Raw genomic sequence first — 27,408 nt, 5'->3', positions numbered from 1 at the left:
TCTTAAATAAAAATTCCACAAGGTGCTCCTGAACAAAAAGACAAACGGATTGAGTGTGTTTCTATGCGCCTTGTTGTTAAAGCCATTATACACTCTCGGTAACTTTTTTGTTTTGTTCCGAAAGTGTATAATGGCTTTAAAGCTATATACACTTTCGGTACAGAACAACAAAAAAGTTTACAGATTTACAAATAATTTACAGGGTTTACAGAAGGTAATGGTGAAAGACTTCTCTTGAAATATTGTTCCATGAAATGCTTTACTTTTTGAGAAAACGTTAATAACAATATCAATTCTCGATGGCGAGAATTACGGATTTATTTTAAACACATGTCATGACACGGCGAATCGCGAGAAACAAGAGTGGGTTTTCCCGTTATTTTCTCCCGACTCCGATGACCGATTGAGCCTAAATTTTCACCGGTTTGTGTTTTTATATATAAGTTGTGATACACGAAGTGTGGGACTTGGACAATACTGTTTACCGAAAGTGTATAATGGCTTTAAGACAAACTTCACGTTTTTATTTTACATCGAGAACATTGTCGTGTCGACTGGATTGTCTATGATCTTGACCGTCCTGTTATTTTTTATTTCTTTATTGTCTCAAGAAGATTATTAATGATTTACTACATTACTATTATATTCGTATATAGTTTTTATATTTCTGGATGAATTCAAGAAAATCTCATCGTGAACGTAATCACTGTAGCTCGCAGGCCTGAGGAAACTTGGTAAACAAGGGTGCTTGGAGTGAACCAGAATCAAGTGTTCTTTTTTCCGTTACGTGCACTACCAGTTCTAGTACAGGGAACCTAGGGCCTTATAATAATTGGGGGGGGGGGGGGCTAATCGTCCTTACTCGCAGCTAGAGCTGAATTGCGAAGGACGCGGCTACAACGTGTTCGAGAAGCAGGCATGCAAGGGCGCCTTTGGTTGCCAGCCACATCAACCCATTATGACCACGGAGCACACAAGATCGAAAGTGTTTTATTGTTTCCCGATGGAGGAAAACCGGATAGTCTGGAAAACCCTCGTGGCACAGCAGAGAAACAACGCACAACTCAACTCACATATGGCCCCGACTGGGAATCGAACCGGGGTCACCTTGGTGAGAGGCGAGCGCTTTACGCACAAGCCAACCGTGCCACTCATATGTCCCATCCGAATGACAACATAAAGTTTGTTAATTATCTTGCTCAAGGAGCAAACATTGTCGTGACCAGGCCTCAAACCCACACTCTGCTGATCAGAAAGACGGGAGCTTGAGTCCGGTGCTCTTCACCACTCAGCCAAGACACCCCTTAAATATGGTTGGTTTACATCTTACCTTGTGTGTCTTGGGTCTTGCGTCCACCATGCAAACCACTGCAAGCACCAGGACTAAACAAACTGATAATTCCCGCATCATGATGACCGACAGAAAAATCCTTCAAGTCCTACGTATAAAGAAACAAAGAAGATAAAACGGATGACAATTATTAAAAATGAAGTAACAACTTTAAGGCCACTAGGTTTTCTACTATAGGCAGGGTATTCTTTTGGTAATTGTCAAGGACCAATATCCTCACTTGGTGTATCCCAACACATGCAAACAATAACAAACCAGTGAAAGTTTAAGCTCAATTGGTCATCAAAATTGCAAGAACATCTTGACTGCATAGAATCGTGTGCTTTCAGATGCCCGAGAAAAGCTTCATGCCCGAAGCTGAAAGCAGATTCAAATTTGGGGGCGAAAAGTAAGCCCCATCTCTAAAACTAAATTACCTCAAAGGGGGTCGTTTCAAAAACTAAGTTTTTATAATATCACCAGCTCTCCAGTGTTCCATACGAAGTCAGTTTTTAAAGTAATTTATTCTTAGAGTATTCACCCTCCCTTTAAACACATCTTTGATCTTTCTTCGTTTCGTACCGGAGGCGAGGCTCTACTGCTGTTTCATGTCAGATCTATGAGATCTCCGTTCTCTCTTGTTTCTTCAGATTGTTATTTGTATACGTCACGTGGAAATACGATACATGGAACGTTCTCAGTATAAAAATATATATAATTTTAAAACAAAATATTCTAAAGTGAGCAGAGTATACTGTTCGAAACGTCGAGAACCAAAACCGGCTCTTTTCAGAGCAAACACTCCTTCAAAAAAGATTTAATGTATGGTTGTACCCGCAAGTTTACTATAGATTGTTGTTATTACTCGCACCATGCATGCAAAAGCTTTAATCATCACTTGTAATATTCTCGATTTCTTAATATCCAACGTCAAAATAAATCCTTCTCATCTTTCCTCCAAGATTGTCCTCCAATGTTCATCCAAGATGTTGATTGCTTTGCAAATCGCTGTCATTATAGACTGCAATCCATCTCTGGGTTTGTTAGTTTTATAATTTAAGACAAGTGTGTATGTCATGACTTGAGATATTGGATGCCGCATAGTGTTACAATTACATTAGACAGCAGGCATCTATATTAAATACAGATTGTATATCACATCGTCATTATAAAGGCGAGGTATACCTATGGTTTTCTTTTAAAATGTTCGATTGTTTTAATCATTTATAAAAGTATTATGAAACTAACCTGTGGAAATTTCATTTCAAAGGGGCGTAACTGGTTTGTTTCCGTTTTTTTCACTATTTTCTCCTGACTCATCATACAACAGATTAAGCCCTAAATTTAATAGGTTTACTACTTTGTTGGTCACACAAAACATGAACACTGTCCGCGACTCTTTTTTTTTTTTTACCTCTAAAATACCTTTAAAGGCACTGGACACCTTTGGTCATTGTCAAAGACCAGTCTCCTCACTTGGTGTATCTTAACATAATAAGTATGCATAAAATAACAAACCTGTCAAAATGTTGACTCAATTGGTCGTCGAAGTTGCGAGAGAATAATGGAAGAAAACACACACTTGTTACACAAATTGTGTGCTTTTAGATGCTTGATTTCAAGACCTCAAATTCTAAATCTGAGGTATCGAAATCAAATTCGTGGAAAATTACTTTTTTCTTCTCGAAAACTACTTCACTTCAGAGGGAGCCGTTTCTCACAATGTTTTATGCTATCAACCTCTCCCCATTACTCGTTACCAAGTAAGGTTTTATGCTAACAATTATTTGGAGTAATTACCAATAGTGTATACTGCCTTTAAGAACTACACAATTTGAGAGAAGAAGAAAAAAACACTAACGAACGATCTACTTCATAAAAAAAGGTTATGTGACTGATTTGCTATGATATACAATGGGGGAGCGATCAGACGATTCGAGCAGACATCGGATATTCATGGCTTCCAAGAAACAAGAGCAATTTTTCATTCAAGGGATTTGTTTAGAAATTCCCTCACAGGCACGACTGTCATCCTACTTATTCCAAATCTATTTCCATGGAAACAGCTTATCGTCAGTGAATGGGTTTTGTCTGTTCTTTTTTTTCAACGTCAACTCCCATCATATACTCACAAATATACTTGCCTTTCATCTAGAATCTATTGAGGAGGGCACAACCGAAAACAGCGAGCTGAATTTAACAAGTGAGAGTTTTTGTTGTCAACTTATCTTTTTTTCTCCCATCATTGTTGATTCTTATACGTGATAATGATCACATGTCAAAAAAAAATAATGTTTGAATTTAGACGAGAAATGTTGAACATTCAAAATGCAAACCTATTCATTATTCGTTTTGGGGCTTCAGCTCGAATTTGCGGTAGAACGCTTCAAATATTACTTGCTGAGGTTCTGTAGTTTTTGTTTTTTGAGAAATTAGTAAAACAATGTCACGAAAATAACTCATGGCGCTCTACAATTAACACAGCGCGCCTCACAAGAAATATAAATTAAACACAAATTAGAGACTTTCTTCTCAGGTGACGGAACATATTTTAGCATGTAGGCCTACAACATATTTACGCGAATCACATTTTCACTTTTTCGTTCTCAAAAACTTGACGACTAATGAAGCTGAAACTTATACAGGTAAATTTATATTACATACATCTAAAATTCAGAGTGAGTAGAGGTACAAAATCTTGATCTACAAAAGGTATCAAAACCCTTTAACATTTAGGGTCAGATCCAACCAAGATATCAATGTTTTCAATATTTTGGGGATTTCTGTAAAATGAGAAATAATCCAAGTAGAGTATTACGTTCACCGACTGAACGCAATTATACGGATTGCTGGTAGAGACAATATTCATGGCGTGCATTATTATGAATGAAAAGCCTATTGTCTCGACAGAGCATTATTATTCTGTGAATAATTGTCTTCAGGAATGGATGGATGAGGGTTGACCCGTACTTATCAGTCACTGCCGGTAGACTTCATCATACATAATCAACATGACCTTGCAATCACTCTTCCATCAACACCAACTCATTCCAATTGTTTGTTATAAAATTTGCATAATGACATTCAATTCAATTCTCATCAACATTGATTTCATCTCTTCTCAAAATATAACATGTATATAGGCAAATACATATTATCAGCAAAATCATATGGACATGGAGGAAAAATGGTTAATCTAATAGACCCCCAAAAATGAGAATGTGAGGCTGTCAGATTAAGCCGGGAGGCTTGTTAAAGACAGCCTGGACAGACAAATTTGTATTGAGACGTAAATTATTTTCGTGACATTGTTTTACTCATTACTCAAAAACTACAGCACATCAGCAAGGCACAATATTTTAAAGGAAGCTTTCTAAATCTTCAAACCATGTAAGTTTAATGTAGATCTGTGTTTTGTTTTGTGTCTTACAAGAAGTACCCAAACCCTCATTATGTATTACTCACACAAAGTAAATTATACAATAACCATGAAAACCTTGATGTTTTTTTTCTTCAGTAATCCACTTTTTGAATGAAGACTACGATAATTAGCAGAGTCACATTAAGTCCCCCATACAATGAGCGTGACAACCTTTAATGTTTTTTTTTTTAAGTAATCCACTTCTTGAATAGAGACTATAAGATAAAAAGAACAGTCACATGGTTGCTCATAGTATGACAATGACAACCTTGAATAAAGTATGAAGCTTGAATGGTTTTTCTTTTCATTAATCCACTTCTTGAATTGAGACTATACGAGAAAATAGAACAGTCACATTGATGACGTTCTCCTGACTCATCAATCGTGTGTGTGTCGATGGCGCGGAATGAACACGATTTCATCACCTTGCTGGAATAATTCGAAAATTCCTTCAGAAACCCTAAAACTTAATAAGATTCACCGGTGAGAATAAAACACAATTACTTCCAGTGTAGGATTCTCACAATGATGAGGATTGCTTCTAAGGAGTGTCCTTTTTCTTATTATAGGGGTGGGAGGAGGCTGGATTTTCCGTGTTCTTTCTTATAATTTACCGTCTTGCTTTCTTCTCATCTTCAGAGGCACTGAACACGTTTGGAAATTGTATAAGACCAGTCTTCTCACTTGGCGTATCTCAACATATGCATAAAATAACAAACCTGTCAAAAATTTGGACTCATTTAGTCATTGAAGTTGCATGAAAATTATGAAAGAAAAACACCTTAGTGTGACCTTGTACTTTATTTTGCTAGTCTGGCAGGCAAGATACTGCACTGGTCAGTGTTTAGAAATTTGAACGCAAAGTGCCCCTTTAAATGAAAATTTGAAAAGATTGTGATATCTAAGTAAATAGTATGTCCAAACACGCTGACACAAATGATGCGTAAGAAATTAAAAGGTAACTCTAAATGTAAAATGGTTATCAATTAAAAACAATGATACCCTCAGTCCCAAAGTGAATCGCTTCGCTGATGAATTATGGAAACGCTCCTCGCCTCCAGGCTCGAATATTAATAGATAAAAACAAATTACCACGGTATATGTTTGGCCAGAAGAACCGAACAGAAGTCACTGTGCAAATCAGTCAGGTCATCTACTTTGTAAAAATTGTTATTTCATTCCTTGTTTCGCAGACATGGCGCGGAGGTGCACCAGGGTATCCAGCGGCCTCTACTCTACTAGCTACCAGCAGATTTTTGCTGTAGAGTGTATGATGCATGACGTGTGTGTTAAACCAGCTTGGTTGCCTTGGGCGAATTATGCTAGAGCTTGCGCCGTGAATGCGACTGAGCGCACGGCGTGTTGTACTCGCATTCTGACATCTCGCCCCCGTTGTTTTAGGGCGTACAATAATTGTGTATGTCGATCAAACTGTGCCTTAAGATTCTTTGATTGAGGGGGAAAAAAAGGATTTTTTAAAAATTTCAGGACTTGTTTTTTGATTGATTTGAATGTCATGTCTTGGAAAGTGATAAATTGATAAGTTTTATACAAGTGAAGAGGTTTTGTTTTCAAGGTATAACATAACATTTTGGTCTAAGACAAACTTCCTGAAATTATGCAAATTAATCAAACGGAAATGCTTTTCTTGACGTTGTTGTTGTTGTTGTTGTTGATGCTACTGCTGATGTTGCTGCTACTGCTGCTGATGTTGTTGTTATGTTGTTATAAGTTGTTTGTTTGTTTGTTTGTTTGTTTGTTTGTTTTATCTTCTTATAGTGTTTGTATTTCCTTTATAATCCACATATTTTCAAAAAAAATCGCAAATGCATTCCTTTTTAGAGTTCATTATATTTCTACAAACTTCACATGGCGGTACGAAATTCGAGAAACAAAATTATCCAATATCATTGCATTGCTCCCGTCCACAAATTTACAAACATAACTGATTTTCAACCAGGTTTCAACCAATGAAATAAGATCCAGTCTGAATTCAGAAGTAAAAGTAGAATGTTGTTACCCCCCCCGCCCCCCGCCCCCCCCCCCCCCCACAAACAAATCGTACAATATGCCAACGAATATTGAACGCAATACAATATCTTTGGAGACTCCAGCCACCCCCGATGAACCCCATTTGCCTCTGGGGTAGAGGATGACAAATAAAAACGCGTACTCAATGCACAACCCGAGCCGTTTCCCAAGGAGAATGAACTTCGATCCCGGCTGTATAAATTCAATAGGTTGAATCTAACGTGTAGTTGTGTACTGAATGTAATAGAGAAGAGGGGCCCGTGGAGGAAAATCAAATTATTGAAGAGCTAGTGGGCGGCTAGAGGTTTTCGACTTTAAAGGCAGTGGACACTATTGGTAATTACTCAAAAAAATTATCATCATAAAACCGTTCTTGTTACAAGTAATGGGGAGAGGTTGATAGTATAAAAGATTGTGATAAACAGCTCCCTCTGAAGTGACGTAGTTTTCAAGAAAGAAATAATTTTCCATGAATTTGATTTCGAGACCTCAAGTTTAGAATTTGAGGTCTCGAAATCAAGCATCAGAAAGCACACAACTTCGTGTAACAAGGGTATTTTTTCGTTCATTATTATCTCGCAACTTCGACGTCCAATTGAGCTCAAATTTTCACAGATTTGTTATTTTATGCGTATGTTGAGATACACCAACTGTGAAAACTAATCTTTGACAATTACCAATAGTGTCCACTGTCTTTAAAGACACTGGACACCTTTGATAAACTGTGAAAGACCTGTCTTCTCACTTGGTGTAACTCAACATATGCATAAAATAACAAACCTGTCAAAATTTGAGCTCAATTGGTCGTCGAAGTTCCGAGATAATAATGGAAGAAAAACACCCATGTCAAACGAAGTTGTGTGCTTTCAGATGCTAAATTTGGAGACCTCAAAGTCTAATTCTGAGGTCTCGAAATCAAATTCAAATATTTGAGTGGGGAAATTACTTCTTTCTCGAAAACTACATTACTTCAGAGGGAGCCGTTTCTCACAACGTTTTATACTATCAACAGCTCTTAATTGCTCGTTACCAAGTAAGTTTTTATGCACTTATTTTGACTAATTACCAATGGTGACAAGTCAAACGATGCGACTATAAATTATTCGTTGCGAATTTTGTGACGTCAAAATTCGTATCGTATTCGCATTCGCAGGAAGTATGCACCTGACTTAACCCTTATTAGGTTAATATATTGACCGTCTTTAATGCGTTTGTAGTTGCTTAATTAATTTTCAATTTATCTTCTGAAACCACCTCTCATCAAAGACAGTGGACACTATTGGTAATTGTCTTCGCAGTTGGTGTATCTCAACATATGCATAAAATAACAAACCTGTGAAAATTTGAGCTCAATCGGTCATCAAAGTTGCGAGATAATAATGAAAGAAGAAAACACCCTAGTCACACGAAGTCAAGTTCTAAATCTGAGGTCTCGAAATCAAATTCGTTGAAAATTACTCCTTTCTCGAAAACTATGGCACTTCAGAGGGAGCCGTTTCTCACAATGTTTTATACCATCAACCTCTCCCCATTACTCGTCACCAAGAAAGGTTTTATGCTACTAATTATTTTGAGTAACTACCAATAGTGTCCACTGCCTTTAAAGGGGTTAGTTACTTTTTGTATACGACACAAAACACAAGTGTCCACAGATTTTACAATAAACTTACACGGATAATTATGGTATAAAGCTTCACTTAAAATATGACTTGCTGAGGTGATGTCGTGAGTCAAACAATTTCACGAAAGTAATTTTCGTCTCAGTGAGAAGAAATTTATTTTAGCATGTTCAACGGATTTACGCAACTCTCCTGAAAACATTGCTCTGTGATTTTCACCTTTTTTTCCTCAAAAGATACGACTAATGAAGCTGAAACGTCTACAGATAAAATATGTTACACACATCTTCATTCACAGTGAGTTAGGGATTCATGTTATGGCCACAAAAATTGATATACAAAAGGTACTCAAAACCCTTTAACGTGGGGCACAACGTATAACTGCAATTAACACACATTAAGATTGATGAGGAAACGCCCCCCTATGTGACACGCGACCTCTGACATTATTATACCTTTGTTTTCCCTTTTTACTCCACAAGAAACTGTATTTATTGTTTTCTTGTCTTGGTGTTGATATTGATTTAAAGAGAAACGGAGCAGTGTGATTCAATTTCAAATATCGAGTTAGTGAATTTGAGAGGGAGGGAGGAGTAAATGAATTTAAGTTTGCCTTGGATACTGACGTGGAGCAATTTAACGAAAAGGAGAAGAAGAAGAAGAAAAATCAATCAGATATATTGTTGCGTATTATTGAATCATCATTGACGTATAGACCTTTATCACGGTGTGGCCATCTTTATTTTACACCATTCCAACTCAATGTAACCAAACTGAGGCTGGATGGAATAATAGTCTGGTGACATGCGCAATGAATATTAGGCCGGAAAAAAAATACCAGCCCGCATTCTTTTCTTTTTTTCGATTTTTGTAAATCCATCCTTTCATGAAATAATATTAGTGAATGCCTACCAGATACTAGCAAATCTTTTAGTGTAATACTAATCCGACCCTGTTAACACGGGTCCTCATGCAAATAGATTTGCGGTGTTTCAAACTGAATAATTTGTTGCCTGTTTGTTTTGAAATACAAACAGCCATCTTGGAAAACAAATTAATAACAAATAAATAAAAAGGCCCTCATCCCCCTCTTTTTTTTTTTTTAAATCTGGACGATCAACTGGTACCTTTTTTGTATTTGGCCTTAGCATTCATTAGTGTTATTGGAAACAGGGAACATGACCAAGATGGTGACATGGTGATAAAGGTCTATACCTCATACTGCATTGCTTTTCTAATTTCTGCATACATGTGCACTGTTGTATTGAATGACATCATTGTAATAATCATTACTGAATAAAGTGTCGTCCAAAATTCTTTGGCCTTAGCACAATAATAATATCGTCTGCTCGTGACTGTGAGGTCATAAGTATAATTTGTATGGGTTTGATAAAATTGCTTTTGCAATTTTGAGCTTCTTGTAAAAGGTTTGATTTATAGAGTGATCTTGAAAGTATTTGATTGGCAAAAAAGAAACTTTCGTTTTCTAAGTCAAACATTTATTTGTTGATTTTTGTTTAAATTTTCATTTAATTTATTTAAATATTTACATTTAATGGACTTTTGATCATTACAAATATGAAGTTGCAATTTGACTACCTTATAGCTTTGGGCCAAAAATGTATAGAATACAGTTTAGGTTGATGCAAAATATGAAATCTTCATGAAACTATTAAGACCTTTGAAAATCTTTTCAACTGGACTGAGGAAAATGTATAATAGTTTTTAGATTATTTATATGAACCCAATACAATCCCTTTTCGAGAAGTAACAATTTGCGAAGCTTAAGCTGCAGTATTATCAAAATTATTACAATTTGTAAGGTCAATTTCGCCTAAACTGGAGCTTGCTATTGATCAAGTTTTACCCTCAAGGCAATCACAGTCGTAAGACACCAGCAAATGCCAAGGTGCAAATAAATTAATTTTAATATTCTGATGAAAAGAAAAACAAGCTAAGTATCACGTTAAAGGGAAGGCACACCATTAGTAATTGTCAAAGACCAGTCTTCTCACTTGGTGTATCCAAACATGAGCATCAAATAACAAGCCTGCGAACATTTGAGCGAAAATTGACATCGAAGTTGCGAGAAAATGATGAGAGGAAAAACACCCTTGGTGGACGAATTTGTGTGCTTTCAGATAGGAGTAAAAGACTTTTAGTGAGAAATTGCCTCTTTTTCAAAATATGCTACTTCAGAGGGAGCCGTTTCTCACAATGTTTGATACTATCAACAGCTCTCCAATGCACGTTACCAAGTCAGTTCTTCAGTTAATATTTGTTTTAAGTAATTACCAAACGTGTACCTCCCTTTAAAGGCAAGGTATGCCTTTTGTTTTTGGAACCATTATATAATAGATAATAAATTTGCATCGGGATAAAAAATAGTCATATTTGGTTTAAACCCATGCACCGATGTGTGTTAGCACTGTATACTCAGTACTTTCCCGAGTTCTGTGGAAAACAAATCACAGGCATATTACTAACTTTATTGTTTTAATCCTATATAAATGTAGATATATACAATCAAACCCAACTTGTTAAAATTTCATCTCAAAAGAATGGTACAATTTGTTAGAAATCGTCAACAAAAAATTGAGCGGTTATTTCCACGCAGGAAGAATAAGTAATTAGAATACAATTATTCTGAAAAAAAATGATTCTCAGATTGAAATGTTTTTGAATCCCTCTCTAAAAACACCATTCCTTTAAAGACAGTGGACACTATTGGTATTTGTCAAAGACTAGCCTTCACACTTGGTGTATCTCAACATATGCATAAAATAACTAACCTGTGAAAATTTGAGCTCAATCGGTCATCAACGTTGCGAGATAATAATGAAAGAAGAAAACACCCTTGTCACACGAAGTTGTGTGCGTTGTGGTGGTTGATTTCGAGGCCCTCAAATTCTAAATCTGAGGTCTCGAAATCAAATTCGTTGAAAACCACTTCTTTCTCGAAAAAAGAAAGGTTTTATGTCAATAATTATTTTGAGTAAGTACCAATAGTGTCCACTGCCTTTAAAGGGAATTGTTTCTAAACATTCCATTAAATTATCCACAGTTGTAGTGCTTCTTTACCTAGTAAGTTGTTATGGTTATTCATTTGTGGAGTAATTACCAAAGGTAAACGCTCCCTTTAAGGGGATTATGTCATACTGGACAAGTTAATTACATGCAATTGTTTTCATCAGACTTAAACAATTGATTACAATCGATATATTATAGTGACATCAATATCATAATTGCTGTTATATAATACCGTCGGTATTGTTTATAGAGAGAGTGCATAATTAAATAGGTTCATACATATTCATGTGTATGCATGGTGGCGCTTCGGAATGATGTATTGTTGTTTTAGCATAGAGTGACGTCATACCCAGACGTAACACTCAATCGCTTACTCATAAACAACCACAGTCTAACAACAAAATATGATAATTAATGTATGCTATTTTCGAACCAGCGTCCACCCAAGTAAAAACAAGTGGGAATAAATACAGTACGAATAATTAAGTGGATTGGCATGGAATGAAAATGATTCCAATAATAATAGCAATGATATTATGCAGTAATGTTCTTATTTTAATACTATTTATATCAAATCATATCTTTATCAAATCTAAACCGGTTGAAGCGTTCCCCGGCATACCCTTTCCAATAAATGATATTATTCTAATTAGTAGTGTTATAATATACAATGGCGTACAATAGTCAAAGCAAATTGACTTCACGTTAGCGTGCGAGTACATCACTTTCTACTCCTGCAAGCCATATAATTATATCAGTGACATCGAAAGAGTGTCCCTAGCCCGGGCCTACTGCTGAAGGTCTCAGAGCCGTTCATTTAATCACGATGAGGCTTGGCTTTCCATAATGCACACGTCTGTGATAATAACACTTTACAGGCTTATATTCTACTTACCAATGGCGCCGATGATGGAAAATTCCTCTGAGGAGTCTCCGAGAAGCCTCAAGATGCAAACAGGTTGTGGGGGTTCCAAAGGAATGGATGACGAGAGAATCTTCGGTTCTTGAGATGGGGAAAGAGAGAGAAAACGGGAAATTTTCTCTAGACTGAAAAAAGAAGCAAGCCGGTTTGATGCCTCGCTGTTTGCTAGCTGCTGCTCCACCCGCTTAACTCTGCACCCGTCGTGTTTTCTCTCTCTCGGTGGATGCTGCTCTCTGCAGTTAGGGAGGGGAAATGTTAATGACGTATAGACACATACGGCTGTTTCATGTTTGGACAGTAGTTTACAATGTAAAGGTGCGGTTTATTACATACATGCTGCTACTCTCCATGATGGCAAATGTTTGCTTTAAAGGGAGGGTATACGTTTGGTAATCACTCTTACAATTAATGGCGTTAACAACATTATTTTGTATAAGAAGCCTGCGGCAGCTTTTGATGCTATAAAGCGTTTTGAGAAACATTTCACTTCGAAGCAATGTTGTTATGTAAAAAATATATAAGTATTCATGTCACAAAATTTGATTTTAAATAGTTTATACTGCAGTGAAGTATTCACTAATTATGAATTATTCTTCCTGCGTGGACATTATACTCGCTTCGGATTTTCGGCGTCTACCTTTTGACATTTTCTTGGGTTGCTTTCATTAAAAATGTATACATCTACTTTCATATAGAAATGTAAGAATCGAACGGTACCCAAAACCATCAAACAAACAAACAAACAAACAAACAAACAAACAAACAAACATCATTATTGAGTGCGACTGATACAACATAGTGCGAGTTGGCTTTAAAATGTGAAAAAAAAACATGAAACAGCACCCGACTGACTGAGATGGTGAAAGGTAAGTTGGCTTGTAAGCCTTGGTTTGTTGCGACCGGGTATCGAAGCGACCGTGAATCACTCGATGAACATCATCATCACCATGAGCACGGACTCTGAGCTCTGCATCTACTCACTGGATGGATGTTTTAAAGGCAGGGTGTACTTTTTGGTAATTACTTCAAAAATTAATGACCATAAAAATGTACTTGGTAGAGAGCACTGGAGAGCTGTTTATACTAATATAACTCAGAACTATATAAGGTCACAATGGCAATTTTATATTTTGTAATGATCAAAAGGTCATTAAATGGACAATGCATTGCAAACTTAAAAAGAAAATAGATTAAAAGCAACTAATGAATGTTTGACATAGAAAAAGAATGTTTCTTTTTGCCAAGCAATTACTTTAAAGACCACTTTTGATTTAAAATAAACCCCAGTTACCAGGAGCTCCAAAATATGTGAAAGGAATTTATCAAACCCAAATTGTACTAAATATCCTTTTATTTATGAGAAGATGAAAGCATTGGTAAAAACAGCACCCTTTGAGGTTCTGTTGTCATAAGAAAGAGATAATTTTTCACACTAAAATTTGAATCGGAGAAAGACTTCATCGGGCAGGAAAGCCTTTCTCGGTCATTTGAAACAATTGTGTTTTCTCTTTCATAATTTTCTTGCAACTACGATGACTAACGGAGCCCAAATTTTCCCAGGTTTGTTTATTCATGATGATGTTGGATGTCTTTGAAAATTACAAAAAGTATACTTTGCCTTTAAAGGTAACAACTACCTTACAATTCATTGGTTGTCTGTATCTATATTTGTTTATGAACAAAACGAGAACATTCGTCTTGACTAAAAAATTTCATCGTACAGCTCTAAGATCCAAGCAGGTAAATTTCCAGGGTACCTTGATGTCGCTGATTGGCTCGAGAGGATCACGTGATACCTGCATGCTCTTGCAGGCAAAGTGCTCACCCATACAGTGAATGTTTAACGATGACCAGCATGTCTGACTATGCACGGTCATTGCCCCCTGGTCATTGTTGACTTGGTACACAATGAAATGTTCCAAAATAATTTTGACATTTACACATTCATAGAGGTGGCAATAACCATGGAGAAAAGGCCTCGGTGGCAATACCCACGGAGAAAAGGTCTTGGTGCCCTTGAGATAATCCAATAGAAATTAACAATTTCCTAGGTGCCCTCTACTAAGGGGAAAACCGCTTTTGTGCCCTTGCCCTTTATCATTATTTATACTGGGTAAACATCAGCGTAGCATGAAAGCTGCTTTCCACTGATGCCCAGTCGAACCAATACAATATTTTACAAAATAGCAATAGGATACAACCAAACAATAAAAACAACGAGGGACAAAAAAATTGACTTGAGGATTGCACATGTGTGTAAGGGGAAAAGAGAAATCATTCATGTAGCCATGTGTAAACAGACCCGTAGATAAGAACATTATGACCACACACACACAAAAATTTTGATGGGGGAAAAAAACAACGGGTAAAAATTCATTTAACAAAAAATCAGATCAGTCAAAACACGGAGCATCGGGTCTGGACCAGAGAGATCTTGAAGTGAACTTCGTCATGTTGCATACAAGTCCCAATTTCATAAAGCTGTTAAGCAGAAAATACTGCTTAGCAAATATAATTGCTAATAAAGATAAAAGTGTTTGTCTGTGCTTAGCATTTGTTTGTTTTTTTGCTTACAGGCTTTATGAAATTAGGCCCTGACCTGAGAGGGTGATACAAAGTCATTTTACACATTGAGATGGGAAAACGCAATTTGTTTTGTATCTGCACATGAAGCCAGTCCAGACATCTTGACAAATAAAAAGTATTCGTAGAATTTGTGACAATCATAGAAAGGAAATTACCCCCCAGGGAAAACAGCTGTGCGTCTTTGTTTGCATCGGAGTGTAATTATACCTTTTTTAATTGCGCTTGAACAGAGAAATATATATATTGAGCGATAAACTCCAAACGCGAAATTAGATTGTTTATTTCTCATCAAATATGAAATTTCAGACAGAAATATTTCAAGGGATGTTTTCTATTATCGTAATCATTAGACCGTGTAAGTTTTATGTAAATTTGTGATCTTCACGATTTTTGTTTCATATACCAATTCGGTAACGTTCCTTTAAATGAATTTGAGAAAATAGAATTAGCTGTGGCAAACTGCTCACAACCAAAAAGACCTATGGTTTGACGCTTCCACTAGCATAGTCTTTCTCGAAGGCTAAATGAATTTTATTTTCAGTTCAGTTCAGGATGAAACCACTGTAAACTTCCCATGCTTTGGGGAGCAAAAAACAACAACACCTTGACATAATTCCTCAGATCGATATTCGAGGGTATAAGAAAATATGCAAATTTACTAATGCATAATTCATGAGTCCATCCGTGAACCGATGACGTAGGATGACACAGTGTGTCTTTTGCGCATGCATCCAAATCACACGTGCTATGCCTAGCAAGTCACGAATGCTACTCGCTGAAAAACCAAGAGCTGCCAGTGTTGGCGAACTTAATAAAAACGCCAACTACCTGCTGCGGTGTTAAAACCTATTTTGAAAAGAGACAAAAGGTTCCAAGATGTACAAGTTCTCTGGAAAGCCAACGTTTGATGTTTATGTGACAAACTTACCTGATGACATTGACGAGGTAAAGAACCAAATAATGGAAACATTTTTGACAGAAGACTTCTTCTTGAAAAATAGTCTGATTCCCCCTCTGTGTGTGTGTTTGGTCGTGGTATGGTTTGTATGTCAATACGCTGTGCGGAGACAGGGTGTCAGTCTATTCGTAAACTCGTTTGACATGCGTTAAAACAATCTTTATTTTGTTGAGACATTTATCAATATTATATTATTTTGTTTAATTCATTCGATGGGCGATGCTACCTCCATGGTTCTATCAACATGGTTTGTTTACTTTGTCTACCGTTCGATATGTCCCTTATATTTAATCGTACATCGCAGGCTATGTACATGTAATGTTAATGTAGGCTAGACAATTATTATTGGAATAAACGTCATAAATTCAATTGAATTGAAATAAAAAACAGTTCCGTAATATTAATAAATAAAGTGTAGACTGTACATATACCGTGTAGCTCCAAATAATGCTGTAATTTTGACTGCTGTCAATGTCAGTCACTAACTGTGATTGAGTGTGCACTGTGACTGTGTGGAGTGGGTTTCAGTTGACCTCGAGAGTCAATGAGGTCTGAAAAATTTGGAAAAAAATTGAAAAGTTTCCGTATCCTGCCATGACTTTTTTAATCGTTAAAAAGACGTTATGAAATAAAATATATCTTATTCATATTATTCAAAATCAGATATTCCTTTTTATTTGAATGAGTGAGAAAGTGGTGTTTTTTGGCAGGATACAGAAAGTATTCTGTAGAGCGCCCTTTTTATCCCCGTTCCCCATTGAATTCAGACCCCTGGTGCGAAGGAGGAGTTTTTTTACCCCAAGGTTTATTCTGCTTCATGCCTGCTTCTGCTTGATACTGTGCAAACACCACAAGTTGGCTGGTATCAGGCTAGTTCAAGATGACGTAACCCTCCTCTGCTCTGGCCTTTGGTAGATAGGAGGGTTACATTATCGCAACTAGTGTCACGCACTGTAAACCCTGTCACACTTTCGCACACACTGTCCCCGCTTTTATTCCCTATTCAACAGGGTTCTGAGAAAGCAAGTTTCAAGAATACACGGGGATTTACTGCTTACCACTAGTACTCAAGAGGAGCATTTCTACCTCCATGACCACAGCAGGCGTGGCAGGGGTTGCTATTCCCTGGAGTGTGGTCATCTGCTGGGTGGGGTAGATCAGGGGTAACGTGATCCAAGTGTGAAAGGCCTGTCGTTACTCCCAAGGGTTTGGCCACAGGAACGGCAATGTGTGAAAAAGGGCTATTAAGGACTACAGTGTCTTATAAAAAAAAACAATTCCTTTTGTAATTTGGTAGGATTTGATGAGACAAGAATTTTCTGCATGTGGCGTCGTTCAATCGTGCACAGTCAAAGATGGAAAGAACAACGCTGCCAAGTTTGGGTAAGAATGTGTCAAAAGAAATTGTTCAGTCTGACTGATGAGACATTTATGCGTCATATTAAAAAGACATTTTGTAAAAACCAACAGGATTGAAGGGTAGGGGTCATTGCAATAACTGCCAGTATAATGACCTTCAGGCTTTAGCAAGGCCGAAAGACCGCTTCAAGGTGAGGGCTACACCTAACTGAATAATAGCCTAGTGGTACTTTTGACCCAAATCAACTGTCAGCAGCAACACCTTGCCACCTACTTCTGGGGCCGAAACAGGGAGCACCTAATTGACAGCCCATCAAAAGTCTAGGTGTCATCATTGAGGAAGAAATAGAAGGAGTTCGAACCACCGACAGATCACTAGGAGCCTGGCTGGTACAGCAGAATGCACCTCTGCTGATCAGATATACCAAAGCTTGATGCCATGCCAGGCCTGATGCTTCATAGACTTGATTCAAGTCCCATTCTCGTGTGAGAGGTCCCTAGCTATTACCTCAACTTACTGTGAAACAACCCCGTAGCATACAGTACATACAGTGCGCGCTCGCCGTCAAAATGTGGTCCCGAGAATGGGACTTGACGAAGTCGTTTCTTACTCTGCACGTTGTTATTAGAAAATCTCCCCAAATGGGGAGATGTACAAAACCAATGGGAGCGTGGAAGCGCTGCCCTGCCGGTAAAATATTCATTATACTCGGTGACATCACAGCAGAAGACGTTGTCAGGCGCGCGTCTATACGCGGCACGCAGGTAGGGTGGCTAAACTTATTAGCAGGCAAGGGGGTGTGGGTATTATAAGTCGTTTTATTGCACTTCCGAAAAATTCAAATTTTGCAAACAAAACCGACCCCAATGTATGTTACAACATATTACTTAAATTCAAATGAACATTTAGTGGTTTCTTTTTTATAATTAATTGGTTATTAAAAAATGTATTTCATTCATCAACTAAGTACTTAACCCACAAGTGAAAAATGAACTAGTCTTCTTTTTTGGTGCGTTTGATTGGTCAAAACGTATCACGTAACAACGTTACATATTCATAAGTGAATACATTTACATACGCAACGACTGCGACATCGTCAAGTCCCTGTCCCACATGCGGAACAGGTTTTGGAAAGCAGAGCATCACAAAACAGTAGTTTTCTGGGGATGGCATGGGATTGGGACTTGAGTCAAGTCTAGATGCTTCATGGAGGCAACGAAAGCGATTGCCCCCTGGTCATTGCCTTGGTGCCCTTGAAATGCCGCAGTAGAAATTTACAATTTCCTCATAGGGTCCTCTTTACCAAGGAAAAAATGCCTTGGTGCCCTTGCCCTTTCAAAAATGAAGCATACAGGCCTGACGTGCTGATTGAAATCAGAGTTATAAGATTTTGTTTTCTCCCCTTAATTTTTGTAACTTTATTTTAGGTTTGTAAGGTACGCAAAAGAAGAGTCACAAGACCTGGCTGTCAGACAACTCAGCGGGAAATATCTGAACGGAAAAAACATCTCAGTCAAGAAGGCCGACTACAACAAGAAAAAGTAATAACGGACACAAATGTTTTTGCAAGATGATACTTGGTGTATACCAACTTGATATATAGAATAACAAATCTGTGAAAATTTGGACTCAATTGGTCATCCAAATTGCATGATAATGATTGAGAAAAAAACCTTGGTGCTTTCAATTGCCTAAAAAAGGCTTCAGGCTTGAAGTCTTTCTCAGAATCAAAGTTTTTAGTGAGAAAAACCTCTTTCTCAAAAATTACGTTACTTTAGACAACTCTCCCCTGCTCGTTACCAAATAAGTTTTTATGTAGATATATATTTTGAGTAATTACTAAACGTGTCCATTGACCAGACTAACTTCTAAACACTCACCCATTTATTGCACATGCGCGTGTGCGACAATAATAACGGTACCCTTTAAAGCTTTTGTTATTGATGTGCTAGTCGATGCGCACGCTTTTAGTGACTGCATGAGAGTTCATGTTTCCATGACCAGGTATAAGCAGACTATGACAATGAAAACATCGTCCCTTTAAGTCAGTAAATTATTCAGTTGATAATTTGCAATTTTTTTTCTTCTTTAAAATTTCGTTTCAGGAACACTACAGAAAACCCAATGCAAAATGGGGACACGAAACGTCAAAACAAAGGTAAATGTAAAAAAAAATTGTATTCAATTTTTTTATTTGTATTTTTTTAAAAAAATTATTAGCTGCCATAGGCTGAGTTACAATAATAATTACAAGAAATAATATTTTAAAAAATGTAAAATTTTAATACAAGTTTTAATTTGATTTGCATGTTTCAACCAGGTGATCTTCAATCGAGTAGTCCCAGAAGTTTACAAGAATCTTACCAAAGAGCAGCTCAAGAATACGTAGAAGTGAGTGGTTGAATTACCCAAATATTGGAATAGATCATCTGTGAATAGATCAAGTCAGAAGACCCGGGAAGGGGGGGGGGGGGGTTGAGGGTTGGTGATGTTAAAAAGAGCGTCTGATTTTGATCGAAAGCTAAGGCCATCTACCCTACCCACTATGGCCAGGGCCAGGTGTACATAACAGAACACCACCGTTTAGTTTTGGTTAATTCCTGTTTTGCGTAGCGCCCCCTACGTTCCTATTTGTATTTCCTGCTCTTGGCGTCATTCGTAAATTCACCCAATTTACAGATTCTGACAATAAACCCTTCATCCAAGAGATCTGCAAATCTAGTTTTACCCGTGCCTTAACAACATCCCTATGGTCATATACACATGAAATCCTTACGCTCTTTGTTGTTTACAGCAAGAGGTTCTTGTAACCTACGTGGTGGATGCGTGTACAGTCTACGCACAGCTAGCCAATAGGAACATGGTGGAGACCAACGCCAGACTCATGACTGAGATCAATCAGTATTGTCCAATGGCGCAACGATTGACTGGTCTGCCTGTCCTTAGTACGGTAAGAATGGATTAACATTAAAGACACTGGACACTATTGGTAATTGTCAAAGACCAGTCTTCTCACTTGGTGTATCCCAACATATGCATAAAACAACAAACATGTGAAAATTTGAGCTCAATTCGTCGTTGAAAGTCGCAAGATAATAATGGTAGAAAAACACCCTTGTCACACGAAGTTGGGTGCTTTCAGATGCTTGATTTCGAGACCTCAAAAGTCTTATTCTGAGGTCTCGAAATCAAGTTCAAGTATTTTGGTGGAAAATTACTTTTCTCAAAAACTATGTTACTTCAGAGGGAGCTGTGTCTCATAATGTGTTTTACTATCAACAGCTCTCCATTGCTTGTCACCAAGTAAGGTTTTATGCTAACAATTGTTTTGAGTAATTACCAATAGTGTCCAGTGCTTTTAAAAAGCAGCTTCTTGGCATCATAACAAGCTTTTTAGTTAAAATTGTGTGCTTAACCGCCTGATTTCATAGAGCTGGTGACTGTAGGCCCACGAAAAGACATGCTGACCTTCAGGTGCTTACTGCACGAAAATGATGACGCTCAAGATGGCCGCTTTGCTTGCTGACGTGTGAAAAACGTTTACGCCTCAGCAAATTTGTCTGCTACAGTTAGCACAAAACTTACCCTTAAAGACAGTGGACACTATTGGTAATTGTCAAAGACCAGTCTTCTCACTTGGTATATCTAAACATATACATAAAATAACACACCTGTGAAAATTTGAGCTCAATCGGTCGTCGAAGTTGCGAGATAATGAAAGGAAAAAACACCCTTGTCACACGATTTGTGTGCTTTTAGATGGTCGATTTCGAGACCTCAAATTCTAAACTTGAGGTCTTGAAATCAAATTCGTGGAAAAATACTTCTTTCTCGAAAACTATGTCACTTCAGAGGGAGCCGTTTCTCACAATGTTTTATACCATCAACCTCTCCCCATTACTCATTACCAAGTAAAGTTTAATGCTAATAATTATTTTGAGTAATAACCAATAGTGTCCACTGCCTTTAAGCAGCGCTATGCAGTTGGCCCGGATGTAGATATTTTCCTGCATTTACATAATTAAATTTGAGCATATTTTGTTGGCGTAGAACAGTGTTTTATTTCCTGAGGGATTGACACCCAGTCTGTAAATGATTTGTTTGTTATTGCAACAGGTGTATGGATCCCTTTTCTCTGAGGACGGTATGTGGTACAGATGTAAAGTGATGCCAGCGTATATCTGTGAACAGGCTGAACAACAACCTACTAAGGTAAATTAACAATTTCATTCAATCACGTTCAAAAGAGATTAATTACTTGCAATTTTTAATCTTATTCAGGTTGAACAGTAAACAAAATTTACTAGAGCAGGACTGGAACCTGCGACTTCTGGTTTAATCTAAAAGAACAGGGCACTAATGTGAAGTGCATGGATACGTTTTATAGCAAGGTTTAGCTGAACGTTTCGCGAGCAAACCTGTGTACGTAATTGTCAAAAAAAATGTGTTGTTTCTGGGTGACCTCACCCTCTGGGCTTATTGCATGCTCACGTTTGACGTCTGCACGCACGCACGTACCTGACGTGAAAAATTGTATGTTCAAGTATGCTAAAAACATGAGATTTTAACAACAATTTTCTGACGTTCAACATGCAGTTCAACCTCTGTATTGTAAAATGGCCAATATAATAACTAGTTAGTATAAATTACTATTTGTATTGAAACTTTTATTATGAATCCCCCTGATGGTGAACAGGTTAGTGTCTTGAATTGGTCTCAATATTTCGACTAGCTTGCTCTAGTCATCGTCAGGAGACTTAGAGCAAGCTAGTAAAAATATTGAGACCAACTCAAGAACTGACTTTGCGCTAGTGCAGTTAATTATGATCTTTTAAGCTAAAGTAGTAGTCCCAGCCAATTTTGTTGATACCTTCCATTGGCCCGGGTAGTAGTTAAAAAAGTAGGACAGTTCTTTTCAGAACTGAGAAGTCTCCCGAACATCAGATAAATCTACTCCACGGTAGTAGAATAAAGAAAGACAGTTCTCAAAGATCAAACTCTACCTGGCAAGTAGATACACACATGGTGTTACCGCAAACATAATATATATTGATACCTCACCATGCAATGCCTCAAATCCTATATAGGTTGGCGTTCATTATTTGGATTACGGCAACGACGAGATGGTTGACTGGAACACGCTGGTAGAGCTACCGATGTCTCTAGCATCTCTACCACCTCAAGCCCATCTTCTGCTCTTCAGGGGGATCAAACCCACAGCAGAGAACAATGAGGGAAACAGAAAGGTAAACAGTCTACTGGGGTACAAGGATGAAAAATAAGAAATAGTGGCCTCTATAGAGTGTTGTGACCGAGCAGTTAAGAGCACCAAATTCAAACTCCGGTGTTTCTGATCAGAAATGTCTTTTGTTTTCTTATTTAAGTAAGATTACTTTTAACATGCACGTGTATTAACTTCTTGAGTAATAATGCATTATCGAAAAGTTGAGTTGTCAACCACTGGTTCATTTCAGAACCAACTGTTCATTTTCAATAACAACACTACTCAAAAGATATTTACACATGGGGTTATACTCCCATCATGCAAAAAGAAAAATCCTATGTAATAATGTCCTTTAAGTCACTAGATTTCTGGAAATGCATTTTACTTGCAGGCTGTGGAATTTCTACAGGAAGTAACAGAGAATAAGTCGGTCCGAGCTCGGTTCTATTCTCCAATGATTTCCTCGTCTAGTTTCACATCTGTAGAGATCTTTGATGGGACATCCAGCCTGAATGATGCCCTTATGCAACGTGGATTTGCCACACTGGAGCCAAGTATGGTCTTTCTGTTGTTTTATATTTGATTAAAGGCAGTGGACAGTGGACACTATTGGTAATAACTCAAAATAATTATTAGCACAAAACCATACTTGGTAACAAGTAATGGGGATCAGGTTGATAGTTTAAAACATTGTGAGAAACTGCTCCCTCTGAAGTGACATAGTTTTCGAGAAAGAATTATTTTCCACGAATTTGATTTCGAGACCTCAGATTTCAGAATTTGAGGTCTCGAAATCAAGCACCTGAAAGCGTACAACTCCGTGTGACAAGGGTGTTTTTTTCTTTCATAGTTATCTTGCAACTCCGACGACCGATTGAGCTCAAATTTTCACAGGTTTGTTATTTTATGCATATGTTGAGATACACCAAGTGAGAAGACTGGTCTTTGACAATTACCAATAGTGTCCACTGTCTTTAACACAGATGGGAATGGTAAGAAGCATCCTGCAAAATATTTTGTCTGAAATGCCCAACGTTGATTAGAAATCCATGAGATGCGGTTGGTACCCGCTGTCGCCTCGCTCAACGTGAATGGATTCAACATTCTTGATGAAAATACTGAGGGCGTTGTTTACTTTTTCTCAACAAGTAGACAATGTATTCAGCAAAAACTTTCACAGGTGACTTATATTGAATCTTTAATGAACAATTCCGCCTATTCATCAGCTACACCCTGACAAAACAAACTATAACCCAAACCATTTAAGATGTAATTGAACATTCATTATTTTGTTTAAATTTGCTTTCTTTTCTTGCAGACATCAATTCGTCTGCTGCGAGTCCAAATAAAACTGCATCTAACCAAGGATCAACATTGCCTAATAGAGCTCCTGGATTGATGCCCACACCGACACCAGCACCACAGCTGTTTCAAATCAAGTAAGAAAAAAGAACTCTTGTAAAAAAAAACACTTTTATGGGACTAAACAAAGTGATGAAGTCCACACCTCATTGTGTGATGTATTTGTGAAAAAAATGTTGACTGCATATGTGAAAAAAATTATCTTTCAGTTCTCTTTCAAGAGTATCGTTACTTTACATATGTGCGAAGAAATGAGATAGATCCACTCTTAGTGCTTGTTGAACTCATTTTGGCTCCGGTCTGATAAACAAATTCTGGTCCATAAAAATTGTTGAGCTACAAGATTTGCAATCTTGAGCAAGTTCGAGTGTGCAACCATGGTTTAACTAAAGGTTGACTATTTCGACTGGAACCATGGCTGGTCGACCATTGGTTGACTACTGTGGTCGACCATTTGGAACCAGCCTCCAGACCATGGGGGAGCCTGATGGTCTGTTCCATGCTAACATGATGCGTAAAGCGCCGAGGGGAGCTAGTGACACTATATAGCGCAATGCATAAGGCAATGGAATGTTGAATACTGTGGAACCGCACGGATGATTGAGTAATAATATATAATATAATATAATAATATATCGAAGTCTTATATAACGCACGTATCTACCAAACAAGGTACTCAAGGCGCTGAGTATATACAAACTTTCAGAAAGATAGGTTATTGCAGTGATGAATTCTGAGACCCAATTATTTAGCACCTTATAAGGGTTTACAAGGTGCTACGGCGCATTAAGCAGCCACAACCAGGAACACCGGGGCGAACCCCTTCTCTTTTCGATAAGTGCACTTGGTTCTTTTACATGCGTTACACAACACATGGGACCAACGGCTTTATGTCCCATCCGAAGGACGAAGCAATGGTTAAGTGTCTTGCTCAAGATCAGAAACACCAGAGTTTGAATTCGTTGCTCTTAACCGCTCGGCCACGACACTTCCACGAGTAGACTTACAAAGTGAGTTGTTCCAGTGAGTTTGTCACTGTGCCATGTACGTTGCAGAGCCCCGCAGCCCCCCTCGGCCCTACTTTAATAACGGACCGGGTCTTCACGCTAACGCTCGTGGGGGACGGAGCGCCGCTGGTCCCCACGAGCCACCTCTCCGGTCAGTGGTCAATGAAGAGTCGCCTAAATGTTCACACTCAAACTTGCTCCTTGTGGATTTTTCCACAAAAGTGGAGCCCTGATTTAGTGACCACGAATATTTTCACATTTTCCAGACCGCCCCAAGCGGCACCATCAACTAACTCCAGATCGGGACCAGGAGGAGGGGCCGTGAATGTCGACAAATATAACGCTGATGTTCAAAAGTTAAAGGACAAGATCAAACATCTCGCTATCGAGAAAGAGATGTTGGAGAAAGAGCTGACGACCCAGAAACAAGAGATGCAATTGGAGTATCGGTGCGTTAAGGTACGTCAAGTCGGGTCTTGGATTTCGTTCTTGAATGGGGCACAGCAATTTTCCTCTATTAAAGCGACGGACACTATTGGTTATTGTCAAAGATCAGTCTTCTCACTTGGTGTATCTCAACATATGCATTAAAATAACAAACCTGTGAAAATCTGAGCTCAATTTGTAGTCCCAAGTTGCGAGATAATAATGAAAGAAAAAACACCCTTGTCACACGAAGTTTGTGTGCTTTCAGATGCTTGATTTCGAGACCTCAAAATCTAATTCTGAGGTCTTAAAATCAAATTCGTGGAAAATTACTTCTTTCTCAAAAACTAAATTACTTCAGAGGGAGCCGTTTCTCACAATGTTTTACACCGTCAACAGCTCCCCATTACTCGTTACCAAGTAAGTTTTTATGCTAATAATTATTTTGAGTAATTACCAATAGTGTACACTAGGCACCGGAGACCTTTGGTAATTATCAAAATCTGGGTTTTTTTTGTCCGCTTATTAGGAAACTGCAGCCAACACTGTAACGTGTCTTCTTAAATTGGATGAGAAGCTCAAGAGGGCTATTCAAGACACTGTCGCTGAGCTTCATGCCAGAGTGGCAATTCTCAAACAAACGAGGTAAGTACATACCTGGGTCTCTTTGACTGCGACTTAATTTTTTTCCTCATCTATATTCTTTTGTTGCAGTATCCCTTTGGTGATCCTCCTTACCTCCCTGGTCTCTTGTTACATTTTGTCCTTTTTGTTGGTTGTATTTTGCAGTCTGTTCTTTCTTTCTTTCTTTCATTTCCTTCTTTCCATATCCACTTCACTGCTTATGTTTCACTTAGTTACCGTAATTTTCGGATTATAAACCGCGGTTTATATGTTGATTTTGACATTTTTTTGAACCCCTGCGGTTTATTCTCCGGGCGGCTTGTAGGCCGACGTATAAATATTTAAGAGAAAAAACGGCATTTTTAAAAAGAAAGATCGTATGTAAAACATTCTAAATATTATTCTTTTTAAGAAACGAGAACACAAACCTGCAAAACATGCCTGTGTGATGACAAAGTCCTGTTGAAAATCCCACCCCATTTGTATTCCGTGTTTCCTTTGTAAAACGTTAATCAACCGCCGTCAGCGCCCTCGCTCAGCGAAACTCGGACTAGACTGGTCCCCGTCTATTTATCCTAGCAATATATATATGCTGATGTCAGACATTCAGGCTGCACTCGTGTGAGAGCGAAATAGACTGGTCCCCTGTCTATTTATCTTACGATCTCTACATACTGACGTCAGACATTCAGGCTGCACTCGTGTGAGAGCGAAATAGACTGGTCCCCTGTCTATTTATCTTACGATCTCTACATACTGACGTCAGACTTCCAGGCTACACTCGTGACAGCCAGCGGTTTCTTCAGCTCAACCACAACATCAGAATGGTGAATGAACTTACACAAAGAACTATGCCGCGCCTGGGATCAAACAAAACGTGTTCAAACCGCCCTCATTGTTGAGTCCATTAACCTTGAACATGTAGCGGGGGGCTGCCAGCTTACAAAAAGATTGCTATCCTATAATAGATCTTTTCAATAACGATCAATAGTGTAAACTTAAATACATTTCAACTTTAATTACGACGCAACTCGCGCATTGTGGCAACTATACAAGACTGACTGATGTGCCGCCCGTCCGTCACTGCACATCGCCACAAAGAGGACCGCAAACAAGCACGGCCCCTTTGTGCACATGCTGTGATTGGCCGTTTGATGATTGGCCGGTGGTAGTTCCATTCATAAAATCTTGGCTAGACTGCGGACGGATCGGCTCCCTATTGTACAACACATAGCCTGAACGTCTGACCCACACTTCGCGGATTGTGGCCAAGTCTGATCAAACGTGAACAATTTTTGTCAACAGAGGGCGATGCGATGCAGGGCAAAGTTCAACTATTTCTAGGTGTGCGTTGTCGACCGATCTTTGATTCACGGAGATTTGTTGCCAAAGAAGTTCACAAAACATGGTCAACACAACCGATCATCAAAATATAAATTCAAATTCTGGAAAAGGGTTGTTGATGGAAACAAAGGATAATTCAGGACTGATAGTGTGAAATAAAAAAA

General features: G+C 38.1%; 2 protein-coding genes across 5 annotated transcripts in view; one reads left to right on the top strand and one right to left on the bottom strand.

The window, feature by feature from the left end:
• The window catches only part of LOC117303927 (follistatin-related protein 5-like), a 33,828-nt gene extending 21,251 nt beyond the window's left edge, over window positions 1–12,577 (bottom strand). For both annotated transcript variants that reach the window (XM_033788390.1, XM_033788392.1), the window contains exons 1-2: window positions 12,327–12,577; window positions 1,331–1,439 (exon numbers count right to left, since the gene is read on the bottom strand). In XM_033788390.1, coding sequence (XP_033644281.1) covers window positions 1,331–1,411 — 81 coding nt within the window. In that variant the 5' untranslated portion in view covers window positions 1,412–1,439; window positions 12,327–12,577. The remainder of the gene's footprint in view (window positions 1–1,330; window positions 1,440–12,326) is intronic.
• A 3,112-nt stretch (window positions 12,578–15,689) lies between these two features.
• The window catches only part of LOC117303926 (serine/threonine-protein kinase 31-like), a 29,780-nt gene continuing 18,061 nt past the window's right edge, over window positions 15,690–27,408 (top strand). For 2 of the 3 annotated variants that reach the window (XM_033788389.1, XM_033788387.1), the window contains exons 1-12: window positions 15,690–15,884; window positions 17,195–17,280; window positions 18,685–18,798; window positions 19,363–19,415; window positions 19,578–19,648; window positions 20,052–20,207; window positions 21,374–21,469; window positions 22,345–22,503; window positions 22,873–23,035; window positions 23,800–23,920; window positions 25,117–25,309; window positions 25,806–25,921. In XM_033788389.1, coding sequence (XP_033644280.1) covers window positions 15,816–15,884; window positions 17,195–17,280; window positions 18,685–18,798; window positions 19,363–19,415; window positions 19,578–19,648; window positions 20,052–20,207; window positions 21,374–21,469; window positions 22,345–22,503; window positions 22,873–23,035; window positions 23,800–23,920; window positions 25,117–25,309; window positions 25,806–25,921 — 1,397 coding nt within the window. In that variant the 5' untranslated portion in view covers window positions 15,690–15,815. Of the gene's footprint in view, window positions 15,885–16,122; window positions 16,145–17,194; window positions 17,281–18,684; window positions 18,799–19,362; window positions 19,416–19,577; window positions 19,649–20,051; window positions 20,208–21,373; window positions 21,470–22,344; window positions 22,504–22,872; window positions 23,036–23,799; window positions 23,921–25,116; window positions 25,310–25,805; window positions 25,922–27,408 lie in introns of those variants that run through there. The other variant, XM_033788388.1, reaches the window with a different exon arrangement.

Source organism: Asterias rubens, chromosome 20 (assembly GCF_902459465.1).
Source record: "Asterias rubens chromosome 20, eAstRub1.3, whole genome shotgun sequence".
Taxonomy (NCBI): domain Eukaryota; kingdom Metazoa; phylum Echinodermata; class Asteroidea; order Forcipulatida; family Asteriidae; genus Asterias; species Asterias rubens.
Note: the sequence above shows the minus strand (reverse complement) of the source record. Positions and strands in the feature narration are given on the sequence as shown.